At 34.8% G+C, this 13416-nt stretch overlaps 1 protein-coding gene across 17 annotated transcripts in view; it reads left to right on the top strand.

Annotated features, from left to right (window-relative positions):
* LOC6651009 (TLD domain-containing protein 2) overlaps positions 1-13416 on the top strand; it is a 72551-nt gene that overhangs the window by 46987 nt on the left and 12148 nt on the right. For 4 of the 17 annotated variants that reach the window (XM_023179969.2, XM_023179961.2, XM_047011794.1 and 1 more), the window contains 10 exons: positions 1566-2012; positions 2079-2185; positions 2260-2444; positions 3250-3820; positions 3878-4047; positions 4327-4458; positions 4683-4834; positions 4899-5061; positions 5131-5332; positions 5821-5910. In XM_023179969.2, coding sequence (XP_023035737.1) covers positions 1566-2012; positions 2079-2185; positions 2260-2444; positions 3250-3820; positions 3878-4047; positions 4327-4458; positions 4683-4834; positions 4899-5061; positions 5131-5332; positions 5821-5910 — 2219 coding nt within the window. Of the gene's footprint in view, positions 1-1000; positions 1105-1565; positions 2013-2078; positions 2186-2259; positions 2445-3249; positions 3821-3877; positions 4048-4326; positions 4459-4682; positions 4835-4898; positions 5062-5130; positions 5333-5820; positions 5911-10828; positions 10900-13416 lie in introns of those variants that run through there. The other 13 variants (XM_002073730.4, XM_047011791.1, XM_047011796.1 and 10 more) reach the window with 9 other exon arrangements.

The following is a 13416-nucleotide window of genomic DNA, read 5'->3' on the forward strand; positions in this document are numbered from 1 at the left end:
GCTTTTCGAAAGAAACTCAAATTAGCGCGCTACATTCAAATAGCTAACATTGAAATGTTGCGATTAACAGCACACTGTTACCAGTTAGCAGACACCAGATGATCTGGCAGCGCTTAATTTTTTAGAGATGGGAAAAATTGCGATAGCAAAATTGAAGTGAAGAGTAAATATGAAATAAGTTGGCAACTCTGGTGTACCCCCACAGGCAGTGTTGCCAGAAATTTAGAGCTAGATTTAAGGGAAAAAAAGCTAAAAATAGCTAGAAATATTTCTTCGCAGCCAAAAAAAAGAAAATATTTGTTTATTTTTGGTTTATTTCAATATTTTGGATGATTTCATCAATGACTTTATCTTCATCATCTTGGTTTATGTAGGTTTCATTGGTCTCTATCTTTCTCTAACATGATGCTGGTAATTTGTAATCGTGGCAGCATTTTTCTTGTAATTAACAATTTTGTAAAATCTTTACAAAAGCTTTTCCTTATATGTAAAATGACGTTCAAAGTTGTATTAGCCGTACCTATTTCTTTGCTTCGTTTTAACAATATTAGCAAGCAGGGTCTTCACCACGCGGTTTTTAATTGTAAATTTTTCGCATTTTCAACTTTTGCTCGCGGTTTAAAAATTGGGAAACATTTAGTAAACTTCGCAGAAAACGATAAGACATAATACTCGTTTCGCTTATCGATGTTTTTTTTCCATTCAAATTAAAAAAAATACTATTCGTATGAAAATGTGGCATCATAGAGCATAAAAATACACGAAGTTACTAAATGTTTCAAAATATAAAGTTAAGTTTGTTTTTCTTGAAAAATAGCTATAATTTCCGCTAGTCGCTATTTCACAATTTATCCCGCATTTCCTTGTTGCAACCCACTAGATCTAGTGGGAAAATAGCTAAATTGGCAGCACTGCCCACAGCACCACCGTGTTTTGTTTTTATAATGTGTTTATGAACCGCGTTAGAAATTCAGTTAAACATACTGAGTGAAGTGAACTAAAAGTGCAGTTTAATTATCCTGCAGGGTGTATAAATTGGCTAAAAGCATTTGCAAGTGAGCCGCAACGTCAGCATGCATACGGCCGTGTTTTGGCGCAACGGAGGTGAATTGGACTGTTTATTCTATTTGTTATTGTTGGTTGTATTTACCAACAAATTGTGTTAATTTGCCGCACAAATTAATGGCATTGTAGTGGCCTTCACTTTAACTATGAGTCCTCCTTAAAATTCAAGTCTGTTAAAGTAAATTTCCAACACGTCAGAAAAAAAAAGTTTTGAATATGATGACGCGTATCGGGGTTTGGTTGAGGTGGAGCGGTGTGTCAAGGGGCGCTTCTGAGGGTGGGAGGAGTTTTTAAACTATGAAATAAATCAAATTTCGCCACACACACTATTATATATTATTGTTTATTATCTTATCGGCGCTACCCACAATTTTGATATAAATCAGAAAACCAACAAACAAAAACAAAAAAAAAAAGAACGTAGAACAAAATTAAATCAGAGTCACCTGCTTTGCATTGGTATATAACTAATCCGTTTTTAATGATCTATGCATTTATAGATATACTGGAGGGTCTTCGCCCGGGATCACCCAAGCCTGGCCACATTGAGCGCGTGTCATCCAATAGCCAGGCCGAGGACGAGGCCAATAAGAGCGATGATCCTGTGATTACGCAACGTTTCCTCAAGATCAATGTACGTCACATTACCGATGGCCAGGGAGTTGTGGGCGGTGTTCTACTGGTTACACCCAATGCCGTTATGTTTGATCCCAATGTCAGTGATCCTCTGGTCATTGAGCATGGCCCCGAAAGCTATGGCGTAATTGCACCCATGGATTTGGTGGTAAATGCAGCCATTTTCCACGACATTGCCCATATGCGTGTGGCTGGTGGAGCTGTTGGTAGTACCACGGAAACTGAGAAGCCAGAGATCTATTATCCCAAACCAGTATTAGTCGAAGAGGACTCCAAAGAGTTGCCGGAACAGTCAGCGGGAGCAGCCCAGGGTGAGCTTATATCTTTCAACCCCCAAAACTAAAACGGAAAATAAATTGCTCTTTCGCTTTCTATAGCTGAAGGTAGTTCCCTGGAGATAGCCGATGATCAGGAATCGTTATGCTCCAGCACAGGACGTGACGGTGATGCTTTTCCCAAAGCCTTTGATCGTGAACGTGTTGGGGTAAGTACAAATCCGTTCATCTATCAATCATATTCATTAAGAAAGAATCTAATTTCGATATTGTCGTTTACCAGGATTCATCAGCAGAAGCCAAAGATAGCGCTAAGACTGACGCTCAGGGAGAGGATTCGAATGAGGAGCAGCAACAGGACGATGACAAGAAAGAAACAGGCCTGGGCCTTGGCAATACACGCTCTACACTCGAGGAGCGACGCAAAAGTCTATTAGATCATCACTGGGCAATTCCGAGCAAAGATCGGTTAGTTTATTAGCATATTAAAAACGCCCAAAAAAAAACATTTTTATTTGCTTTGCTTATAATATTGTTTAAGTTTGTTTGTCTAGCTGCAAAAGTTGTTTCAAAATGTTTTCTTGAAACAATATTTGTTATTATTCAGTTTATTTAATTTCCCTTTCGTTTATTGTTTTCACAAGTGATATAAATATAGGAATTTATTCAAAAGAGCTCCTCGGCCTCTGTGTTAGTTGTTAAGTGCATATTTTTATGCACTATTGCTGTCAATCTTTAAACTTTAGCATAAAATTTATATAAATTCTATAAATTTCATCTCAATTTTATTGATTTCCGATGAATTTCTTATCAGCAACAAATGAAATTTCAACCAATTGAATGAAACATTTAATTTGAAAGTCCAAAAACAAGATATAAAAACAATAAGAATGCTTAGGTTATCTCTTGACTAATTTTACAAGAAAAAGTTGATTCTCATTCTTAAAAAACTTCGGTTTGCCGAAGATATTTCACAATTCTTAATTGTTATTAATAATTATCTGTTTGTTTTTCTCATTTTTGTTTTTATTTTCATATGTGTTTATTGAAAAACTTCAACGACCAAATCCGAAAACTAAAATATTGTCAATCCCATCATATGCAATTTGGCTATATCCATATGTGTTACTTACAATGCTTCACACAATCCACAACACCAATCCACCTAAATGTTCCTACCTTGTATATTTCAAACTCCATCATCCGCAAATCCGCATCGCAAATCTTTCTGTGCATTTTTGTTGTTCCCTTGTGTTTATGTGAAATTACTCAGCTATTATTTGTCTAATTCCCGAAGATCATCGGAAGACGAGGGCGACAATGAATCAAACATAACCGTCGACAGCGGACCACGTGTACCGGAGGCACTCTCGGCCACCAGTTCGGTGAGCCAGCACAGTGGCACAACGGCAACATCTGTGGCTAGTGGCATGGCAACTGGTGGCCAATTGCCACCACTACCACCGCTACCACCACCAGCTGGCATTGATCTAGAGCATTTGGAGCAATTGTCGAAACAATCGTGCTATGATTCGGGCATCGATATACGCGAACCCATACCCAACATACAGCCGATACCAAAGAAAACCGTTTACAGTGATGCTGATATTGTCCTAAGCTCCGACTGGGTACCACCGAAAACCATTGTGCCAACGCACTTTAGCGAATCGCCACCGCGTAGCACCATATTGGGACAGAGCTTGGATGCCGGCGTCGGAGTTGGTGGGGCACGCAAGAAGACCTCTAGCGTTAGTTTTAGTGTTGACGATGAAGCTGCCCAGCAGGCCCAAGCAGCTGCAGCAGCAGCGGCAGCCACCGATAAACAAGCCGATAAGAAGAATAAGGTAAGTTAAGGCTTGGTTTAAGCTCTGCATGGATCACCAATTCTTGTTCTTTTGCAGATGTTGAAACGTCTCTCATATCCATTGACCTGGGTGGAGGGACTAACTGGCGAGGGATCGGGCAGTGGAGTTCCGTCCTCTGGTGGCAGTCTCAATAAATCAGCTGACACAGATTCGGCTCCAAATACTGGTGATTCCAACCAGAGTGTCTTTTCAAAAGTATTTTCTAGGTGAGTGCGATATACTAAAGTCATTTATATAATTATCTATGAATTTACCTATATCTTTGATCGACTTATATAAATTGGATAAAAAAAAAATTTGTTTATTTCGTTAAAACCCAAAAAATGCTTACGTTCGTTTTTGCGGATCGGCTGCTTTGCAAACATTTCTTCAACATCATTTTCTTTTAACACACACACTACACACACTAACGCACACAACACAACACAACACAAAAATCTATATGACATCAATATAAATATATATATATATATACATATATATAGCTCACCCATAACTCTGGTCTCAGAGTTGGGTGGGAATTTGTTCTCAAAAACACCATCCGAAGACTCTGGTGGCTCACCAGTGCCGCCATTGACTCCCCATTCAACACATTCCGAGGGTCACATGACCTATGGGTAAGGCAGTACTTGTATACTTGCTCTTGTTGTTGTTGTTGTTGTTATACCATATTGATGATGTTGATGTTGTTGTAGTTGAACAGTGATCAAAGTCATGTACTTACTTTCATCATCCAGCTGACTTAATTGTAAATTTTTTCGAAATCATTATCAACCACCATTGCGAATGCGGGAAAAAGTGTCGAACTTGTCAAATAATTATATCAATTATTCTTCATCAGACGTTCCTCAATTGGTACCTTTATACGTCCACATTCATCGGAGGGCACCTCGTCGAGCACCAAGCTGAAGGAGGTTAAACAGCAGCCCAAATTGGATTATCGTTCCATGGTCTCGATGGATGACAAGCCGGAACTATTTATCAGTGTGGACAGTGAGTTGAATCGTTTGTCTTTAACTGCTCTATTCGTTACTTATATTTACTAATGCAATTTCAGAACTAATACCACGTCCAGCACGAGCCTGTCTTGACCCACCATTATATTTGCGCCTGCGTATGGGTAAACCCATTGGCAAGGCTATACCGCTGCCAACCTCTGTTATGTCCTATGGCAAAAACAAGTTGCGCGCCGAATATTGGTTCAGTGTGCCCAAGAATCGGTAAGTGATTGTAATTAATGAAAATGTTTACAAATATAATCCTCTCTCTCTCTTTTGTCTCGTATTTAGCGTTGATGAGCTCTATCGCTTTATAAACACCTGGGTGAAACACCTGTACGGTGAGCTGGATGAAGAGCAAATCAAGGCGCGTGGCTTTGAATTGATACAAGAGGATACCGAATGGACCAAGAGCGGCACCACCAAAGCAGGCCTTGGCGGTGGCAGTCAAGATGGTGAAGAGATCAGCGATCTAACCCGTGAATCCTGGGAGGTGAGTCTCATGCCATTTAATCATAATATCAAATCTTCAATTCTTCCTTCTTCCCGAGCTCTCTCAATCTCTCTTTTTTCCTATCTGTCATCATTTTAACTCTTTTGAACTCTATATTTTTTCTGAGCAAAAACCAAAAATATGAAATTCAAATTTACTTTTAGGAAACTAATTTTTCTATTATTATTGAATTGAAAAGCTAAAAAAAAAAACAAAAAAAAAAAAGAAGAAATTTAAAACAAATTTAATGTAAAATTATCTCTCTTATATTGTCAATGCGTTCTTTCTTCTTGTTTTATCCTTTTCTTTCAATTTGATTTGCATTCTTTTTCTGTATTCCAAAATGAAATTAAATGAAAAACGACAACTCAAAAAAAAAAAATAAATAATATAACCAAAAACCAACATCAAAATGGGCATCAAATAAAACTCTTATTATCCAAAAAATTATAACTAAACTCCTATATATATATTATATATATAAACAGCTTATAAAGGCTCCATTTGCCAAGACCTACAAGATTATAAAAACGGCATCGCATGCCGCATCGCATGATTTGGAATTGTTGGGCGGCGAGGTTAGGAAAAACCAAAAAATTTTCAATCCCTATGATTTTTTATTTCGTTTTGTATCACCAAAAAACAATTCTCTTCACCTAATCAAAAGAAAAACAAAAAAAAAAACCTAAATGTGTTGTTGTCCGCACAAGTAAACAAACAAATGAAGAAAAAAAATAATCAAAAATTAAAAAAAAAAAGGAAAAGAAATCTTTTCTTTTTCTCGAACTTGTGTGAAACATTCAATTTTCTTTGTTTGTTATTTGATAATTAAATTTAATTTAATGCTCGCTTTAGTTTTAGTTTTGTAGAATTCAAAAATCACCTCCAACCATTCGATGGTTTTGCACCTAATTTTAAAAGCACTTTTGTTCTCCTAAACGTTGTGGCACACACACGCACACCCAATTACACCAATTTTGTAAATTTTTTAAAAAGTTTCCTTCTTTTTCCAATTCCAATTCATCTTTGTTTTTGGTTTGATCATTTTACATCATTTTGTCCTTTACCTATCTATCATATTGGCTCAGTCTCTTATATCCCACAAAAGCGAGCGAAATTCATTAACTCAGTTTACAAAATTGTTTTGTTTCAACAAATATATTGACAAATTTGTTTAATTTTTAAGCATTCACACATTTTCATTAATCATAATTGGAATAATTCAATTCGTTTGGGGCGTTTTACAAAATGGACAAATAAAAATACATTCTAAGCGAATTTCCAACGATGATGACGTACAACAATCTCACAGATCTCTCTGATCCAATTAAACATCTGTTGATCTGTCGATCAAAAACCTTTTTTTTTTTTTGTTTTACCCACACACTTTTCTGGCTTTAATGGTAACCCAAATTTCCAACCGCAATTGCTTTATAATTTTGTGTTGGAGCTTACAGAGTTACGCAAAGTAGAGGCAAGTAAATTAACCCATATGCATAGATATCGGTTTTAATGCCGAATCGGGGAGTGGGTGGGTGGAAACCTTGCTATAGCTCCTCATATTGTCTGTTCTTCGCCTATATCTCGAGTGCCAGCCAAATTGATATGCTAATTGGCTTAGCAATGCACGAGAGGAGTCGTCTCTTGTTGCCTTCATTTCGATTAAGCAATGTCAAACAGTTTTATTGATATAAATGGATGGGTGGATATTAAAAGCCGTGTACGATTATTACAACAATTAGCACCATTTACAGATTTACGAATATTTACTTGCGCAATTTTCGAATAGTCACGTTTTTTACCCATAAGCGTGCCTTTTAATTTAGTGCACGATTCCCAAAGCAAAGTGTTTATGGATCTTAATAATTTATTTCCAATACTCTGTTGAAGTATTCATAGACTTTTTGTTATCACTGTCGTGTTGTTTTTTTTGTCGTTCGTTTCTTTTAATGGCATCTCTTATCAGGCTTTCTTCTCGATGCGAACATTTTCCCAATCATTATCAACAGAATGGCAACAACACACACACACACATATGAACAAATTGTTTCCTCATTAGCAGCCAACTTAATGCATTTGATTATACAAACTACTCGGAACTTTTGTTTCGAATGATAACCCTTTCCAACCTCTCGATTCTCTGCACATTAATTGAAAATCGTCTAAGAATGACCTCTAAAGGTATAGCTTCCGTTTGGCTTTCAACTTGTTAGACAAAGAATGGTCAAAAATCGAAATAAAAAACAAAAGACTGAATTAAAAATGATTTGCTGATGTTTGATTGATTCCTCTTTGTCTCTTTCAGTTGTCAGCTATGATAACTGAATATAATTACGCAATTTGCTGTGCTTATCTTGGTCAAGTGTGCCAAAAATAAATTCTCAAAAATATAAAAGAAAAAATTTCGTTGATTTAAAGTCAAGCTGATATACTTGTGCGTGGGTTAACTTGCAAGTTAAGCAGTGCTAAAAGTTGTAAAGCAAGTTTAATCTTTATAATTTCTTTAATTCATCTGAATATCTAAGTATAATTGTGGAATTTGTTATAGTTTAAAACAGGTTTAAAAGATCCTCCCTCTGCACATTTTGGGTAAATTCAAACTTCTTAAACCAGTTTTTGTTGGTAATAACCATTGGATTTGACTTCTTACCCATTAATATGGGTACCTTAATAGGTTCGTAATGTTTTTAATGAACCAATTTGCGGATGTTCGTTTAAAATTTCTTACTGACAATCAGATGCAAATATGCAAATAATAATCTTTGGCGATGACCCAGTTTAATTTCTAAATATTAACAACGATTTTTGTTTTTGAGTTAACCCTTGTTTAAAAAAAGATTTTTCTGTATTTTGTAAATTAGTTAAACTAGTTTAATAAAAGAAAAACCGACAAAACCAGTCAAGTGATCAAAAAGATATTGATTACAGCATCTTATCTAAATATATAAAAATATATATTAAGAATGTGTCACATATTCATTTAAATGGGCTTAAATTGAAGCAGTGAGAGTAGGAGAGAGAGAAACTCAACAAGTTCTCAGTTCAGACTTCACATTATCACATCATAATCATTATTATTATCAGGACTAACCGGTTATTTAGTTTAACTACGACGCGTGCCTGCACATAAATATTTTCATCATTTGGTCATTCAATCAGTTAGTCATTCAACTAAATAGACATTTCAGAGTTCAAAAATGAAAACTAAATTTGATTTCAATTCGTTTTGCGGCTACTTAATAGAATCTAACTAAATTCTAATTAAATATAAATTAAAAACTCAAACAGTATATAGCAATTGTCATTTAGCCGGTTTTTGAATTTGTTTTTGTTGTTGTTGTTTTTGTTGGTTGTTTGGCTGCTCATCAACTGAGCGGGGGGGTTATCATCATTATTTATTTTCGATTCCAAATCCGGTTTTATATAGAGCCCCAGTGTCTGTCGTCGTTTAGAAAACAAAAAGTGATGCGCTTTATTTTTGTGTGTTGCCTCTTTTGTTGCGCTTAAATGCTCAATTAGCTTAAAAAAGGAAGAAAATGCCGACCTACTATGCCTTCTTCGTCCTCTAAACACCCTTCTCTCTCTCTCTCTGTGAACTGATCCATTTCGTGACGTCAGCAATTGGTTGGTGTCATATTGAGTATTGTTGTATATGTACATTTGTACGATCAATTAGTTCCAATGAAGTTGAAAACAATTGAGAAAAAAAAGACTCAAAACAACCAAGAAGGAGAGGAGAAAAAAAAGAGGCAAACGATAAACACAAAAAGAACCAGAAAATTGCAATGTTTTTTAAAAACTTTAATTGCGCATTTCAATTCACACTCATTTCTCTCTTTTCATAATGATGGCAATTATATTTACAACATTCTTAACAGATCAGAGTCAGAGTAATGGGCGTGGCTTAAAGGCAATTTGCATATTGTTATGGTTTTTAGTTTAAAGACCCACCATTATGATCAAAGGGGTGTGGCTCAAGTTGGCTATTAAACACAATTTATGGTTAGGAAGTTATTTTTAGCCTGCAAGAGAAACAAACAAAATTGTGATTAAGTTTTACAATTTACATCTTAACACATTAACAAGGAAATTCTAAACAGTTCCTAGACAGTCAATAATAAAGAATGTAATTCTTGACACTTGAATAAAGAATAAACAGTTTTACACGAAAACTTTGTTCTACATAAATTGCACTGTAATTAATCTAAAACATTTTCTATTTCGTTACGACTTTTATTTGGATTGTTTCCAGTAATCCAAACCAAACCAACTTGTGCTTTCTATTTAGTTGAGATTGAATAATAGATATATGTAGTTACCAAGTAAAATCTAGGTATGTTTGAGTCCAGTCGATAATACTGATTTTATCGCATTGCATTCCATTGAAATTGAAATGCAATTTGTGTTTTAATCAATTGATTGACTTGGCATTGTGTTTGCAATTGTCTTTTGTTTATAAAGCTGTAAACTAAAGCAAAAGACAAACAACATATTGCAAATAATGAAAGCGAAAGAGTCGACTTTAAGATATCGTGGAATTCTATATACTATAAGTATTTGGAGGATTACCTCTCTTAGAATCTAAGAGACTTACAATTAGATGAATGAATGTTACAGAAACTCTGCTCAAAAAAGGTTTCGGCACTTATAATCCTAAACTTTCAAAGTGAATAATTTAAAAATTTGGGTAAGAGTTGTGTTCTTAACTCTCGAAAAGACTCAAAATTTTTATAATTATATTCTAGAAAGTATTTCTACATAGATTTTTTTAATTTCCTTGACGTTTCCTTACTTTTTCAAGATCTTTTAGAATTCAAATTGTTTAGATAAGATCGTATGACTGTTCCATTTAAGAATCTACAAAGCATGAGCAGATTATCCTTGAAGGGTGATGGAAAGCGTACCCCAACTAATGTTCTGACAGAGATACCAATAGCTACAGTTACAGTCACCGACCACCCCTCCATTTCTGGTCCACCTGCGAGTTATCAGTAAAAGCGTCGCAGCAGCTGCTGCTCAGGCTGCGACTACGGCTGCGGCTGTGCTTGAGCCATGTTTGTTGCTGCTGCTGCTGCTGCTATTGGTTGGGCAGAGCTGGCAGCAGAGCGGAGCTTTGACTTTTGTTTCTTCTTGTTGTTATTTTTTTACTTTTTTTTAGTTTTCGTAATACATTCAAGCCGCACAGTCGCGTCTTCGCTGTCGTCCCGCTTCTTGTTTACCATTTGCCCCTCTAGGCCGTTGAGTTTTGTCCATAAAAGTGTTTGTGTGTGCGTGTGTATTCGTCTCCCCAAAAATGTGACAATTTAAATACATGAATACAAAAATATATAATTTTTGGCAGTTGTGCAAATAAAGAAAAGAAAAAAAAGAGAAACAAAAATAACATTTTAAAACCGAAAACAGAGCGTATCCAAAATTAGCAACGCTTAAAAAAAAGAAAAAGGAAAGAAAAACAACAGAGAAACAGCAAAAGAAAAAGACCAAAAACTAAGAGAAGCAAAAATCACCTCAAAATGAGCGCCAAAGCAATGAAACTATCAAAAATAGCCAAATACATAAAGAAAAAGGTAAACAAATTCTTAAGATACAATTTAGTTGTATACGGATTTCAAATCAAAGCACAGGGTGAAAGTTTTGCACAACAAAAAACCAAAAAAACCGACGGAGAAACCAAGAAATCTTGGAAAACAAAATTTTTGGTTGAGAAATTTTGAAATATTTTTTTGTTTTTATGTAATCAACTCGTGTGCCGCCAATTGCCAATTGCGATAAACCAAAAAAAAAAAAAAAAAAAGTATTCAATGCCTTGGCCATATATGTAGATCGATCGATCGAACGTTCGTCCGTCCAATCATCCAATCCGAGTGAGAGGTCGCATGCTAATTCTCTCCTCCATGTCGTCGTCCAACAACAATCAGCATGTAAATGTCATAAAAAGCAAAATACAAACACACACAGAGAATAATTTTTATAAACAAATGTAAAATACATATATATATATATATATATAATATACGGCATAAGACATTTGGCCCAGCAATTTTTGTTTTTCTTTCGTGCTACAAATAACATATGGCAAATTATCAACCAAATTAAGCAAATTGCTTTTTTGTTTCTATATAATGTGTGTCAATTATTGGCCTAGGACCGTAGGCAAGTTTTTACAATCCATAAATGTTTGCTCAAAGTTATAGTTAAATAAGTCAATGTCTGGACACGACTCGACAATTTAACTCATCTGTCGCTTTTGACATTAATTAGAAGAAACTAAAGCGACTAAAGATATAATTTAGTATTAGTCAGAAAAAAAGATTTATGCTCTCGTCTTTAATGGATACAAATTGTGTTTTACACGTGAGAAACTTTGGTTCGGATCTTTATTTGTTTTGTCTTAGACAAAGGTGGAAATTATGTTACGGAAATATATGCAAATCGATTAGTTGGCAAAAGAATATGTAAATTTTTAGTAGTCAACACAATTAGATCACTTCATGGAAGCAAAATCATCATATATATATGTTAATTCTCTCCATTGTCCAATATACTTCACATGGAAATTAAGCTTATACAAACATACCACAGACTATTCCCCTGGTTTTGTATAGATTGAGAGTATATAGATTATTATTTAGACATCTTCTCTTTCTTGGGATTATAATAAACTAAACAAATTAATAAAAAACAAATTTTCAGAATATCGAATGCTTCTTGCTATGAAAAAATAATGTTGAAACTTAAACATTTGTGTTTTTCTTTTAAATATAAAGTTGGGGGAAAACCACAACAGACTGTTTCTTACAAAAAATAATACAAATGTGCCAGATATATTTACTTTGTCTGTGTTGGCATTTCTAGGAGCTGCAATTGCTGTTACAGTTGTTTCTTATAACCTCAAATGATATAGCCAAGAGTCTGTCTATCTTTGCCATCAATCATGTTTGTTTCCTCTTTTTTCTTTTGTCTCCGTCTCACTGTTATCGTTTCGATCTTCACATTGAAAGTTTTGTACATTTTTTGGGTGAAATTAAATTTAATGTTTTGCCAATTCCAATTGGACTTGCAGATACCCTTTGTTTGACAAGAATGTGATTAGCATAAAGACATATATTATTTCATTTTATTACCAACTTGTGACTTGATTTAGAAATTCCAATGTGGCTCTAAACTTGGACTTGATCCGGTTTCCAGTATATATGTATATAAATAGAGACAATGTTCATTTTAAGATTCCATTTCAATTTAACAATTTTTGGTATATTTTATACATTTCATTTTTTGACATTTCTTTCACCTTTAGCTTTGCTGCTCGAGTGGTGGCTCAGGTGGGGAGTGGTGTTGGTGGTGGGGTCATAAGGTGCGCGGAATGATCTCTTTAATTATCTTGTTTTAAATTGAAACCTTTTTTGACTGTAATTAAATTGTCGAATACTAAACTCACCGACAATTTCTATTTTATAAAAACAAAAAAAAAACACAGCAGCGTCGGCGGCGAAATTCAATGCGAAAAACAAACAAAATAAAACCAACCAATTGTAAAAAGTTGAGTGAATTTATACTACAGTGAAACCTCGATATAACGAACTTCGTTATAACGAAAAACCCAATATAACGAATTTTTTGTTAAGTCCCTTGAAAGGACTAAGGTTTTACATTTCAGTACCTATAGCGAATCAATAGATATAACGAATAATTTTGCGATCCCCCTCAGATTCGTTATATCGAGGTTTCACTGTATATGTTAAGGGGGGGAAAGGGGATGCTCAGAGGTGATATTTACCTGCTTATGTCCACAATACAACTATATATAGTATATTTAAATATGTTTTTGTTTAGATTGTATTGAGGGGGTTTATATTTCAAATGCTTGACTGCCATTTCATTTGTGGAAAAGAAGGTGTGGCATCACCATCACCAGCAATATTAGTGGATATATACTATAGAAATGAATATATATGTATATGTATGTTTATTCGCTTTGGCGCTTTAAATAAGTTTACATTTATTTTAAGAAATCTATGTTGATTATTGTAGGAAATCTTTACAAATTTACTCTGCTTTTTGTTTCAAATCATAATGTTTAGAGT

This window comes from Drosophila willistoni, chromosome 3R, assembly GCF_018902025.1.
Source record: "Drosophila willistoni isolate 14030-0811.24 chromosome 3R, UCI_dwil_1.1, whole genome shotgun sequence".
NCBI lineage: Eukaryota > Metazoa > Arthropoda > Insecta > Diptera > Drosophilidae > Drosophila > Drosophila willistoni.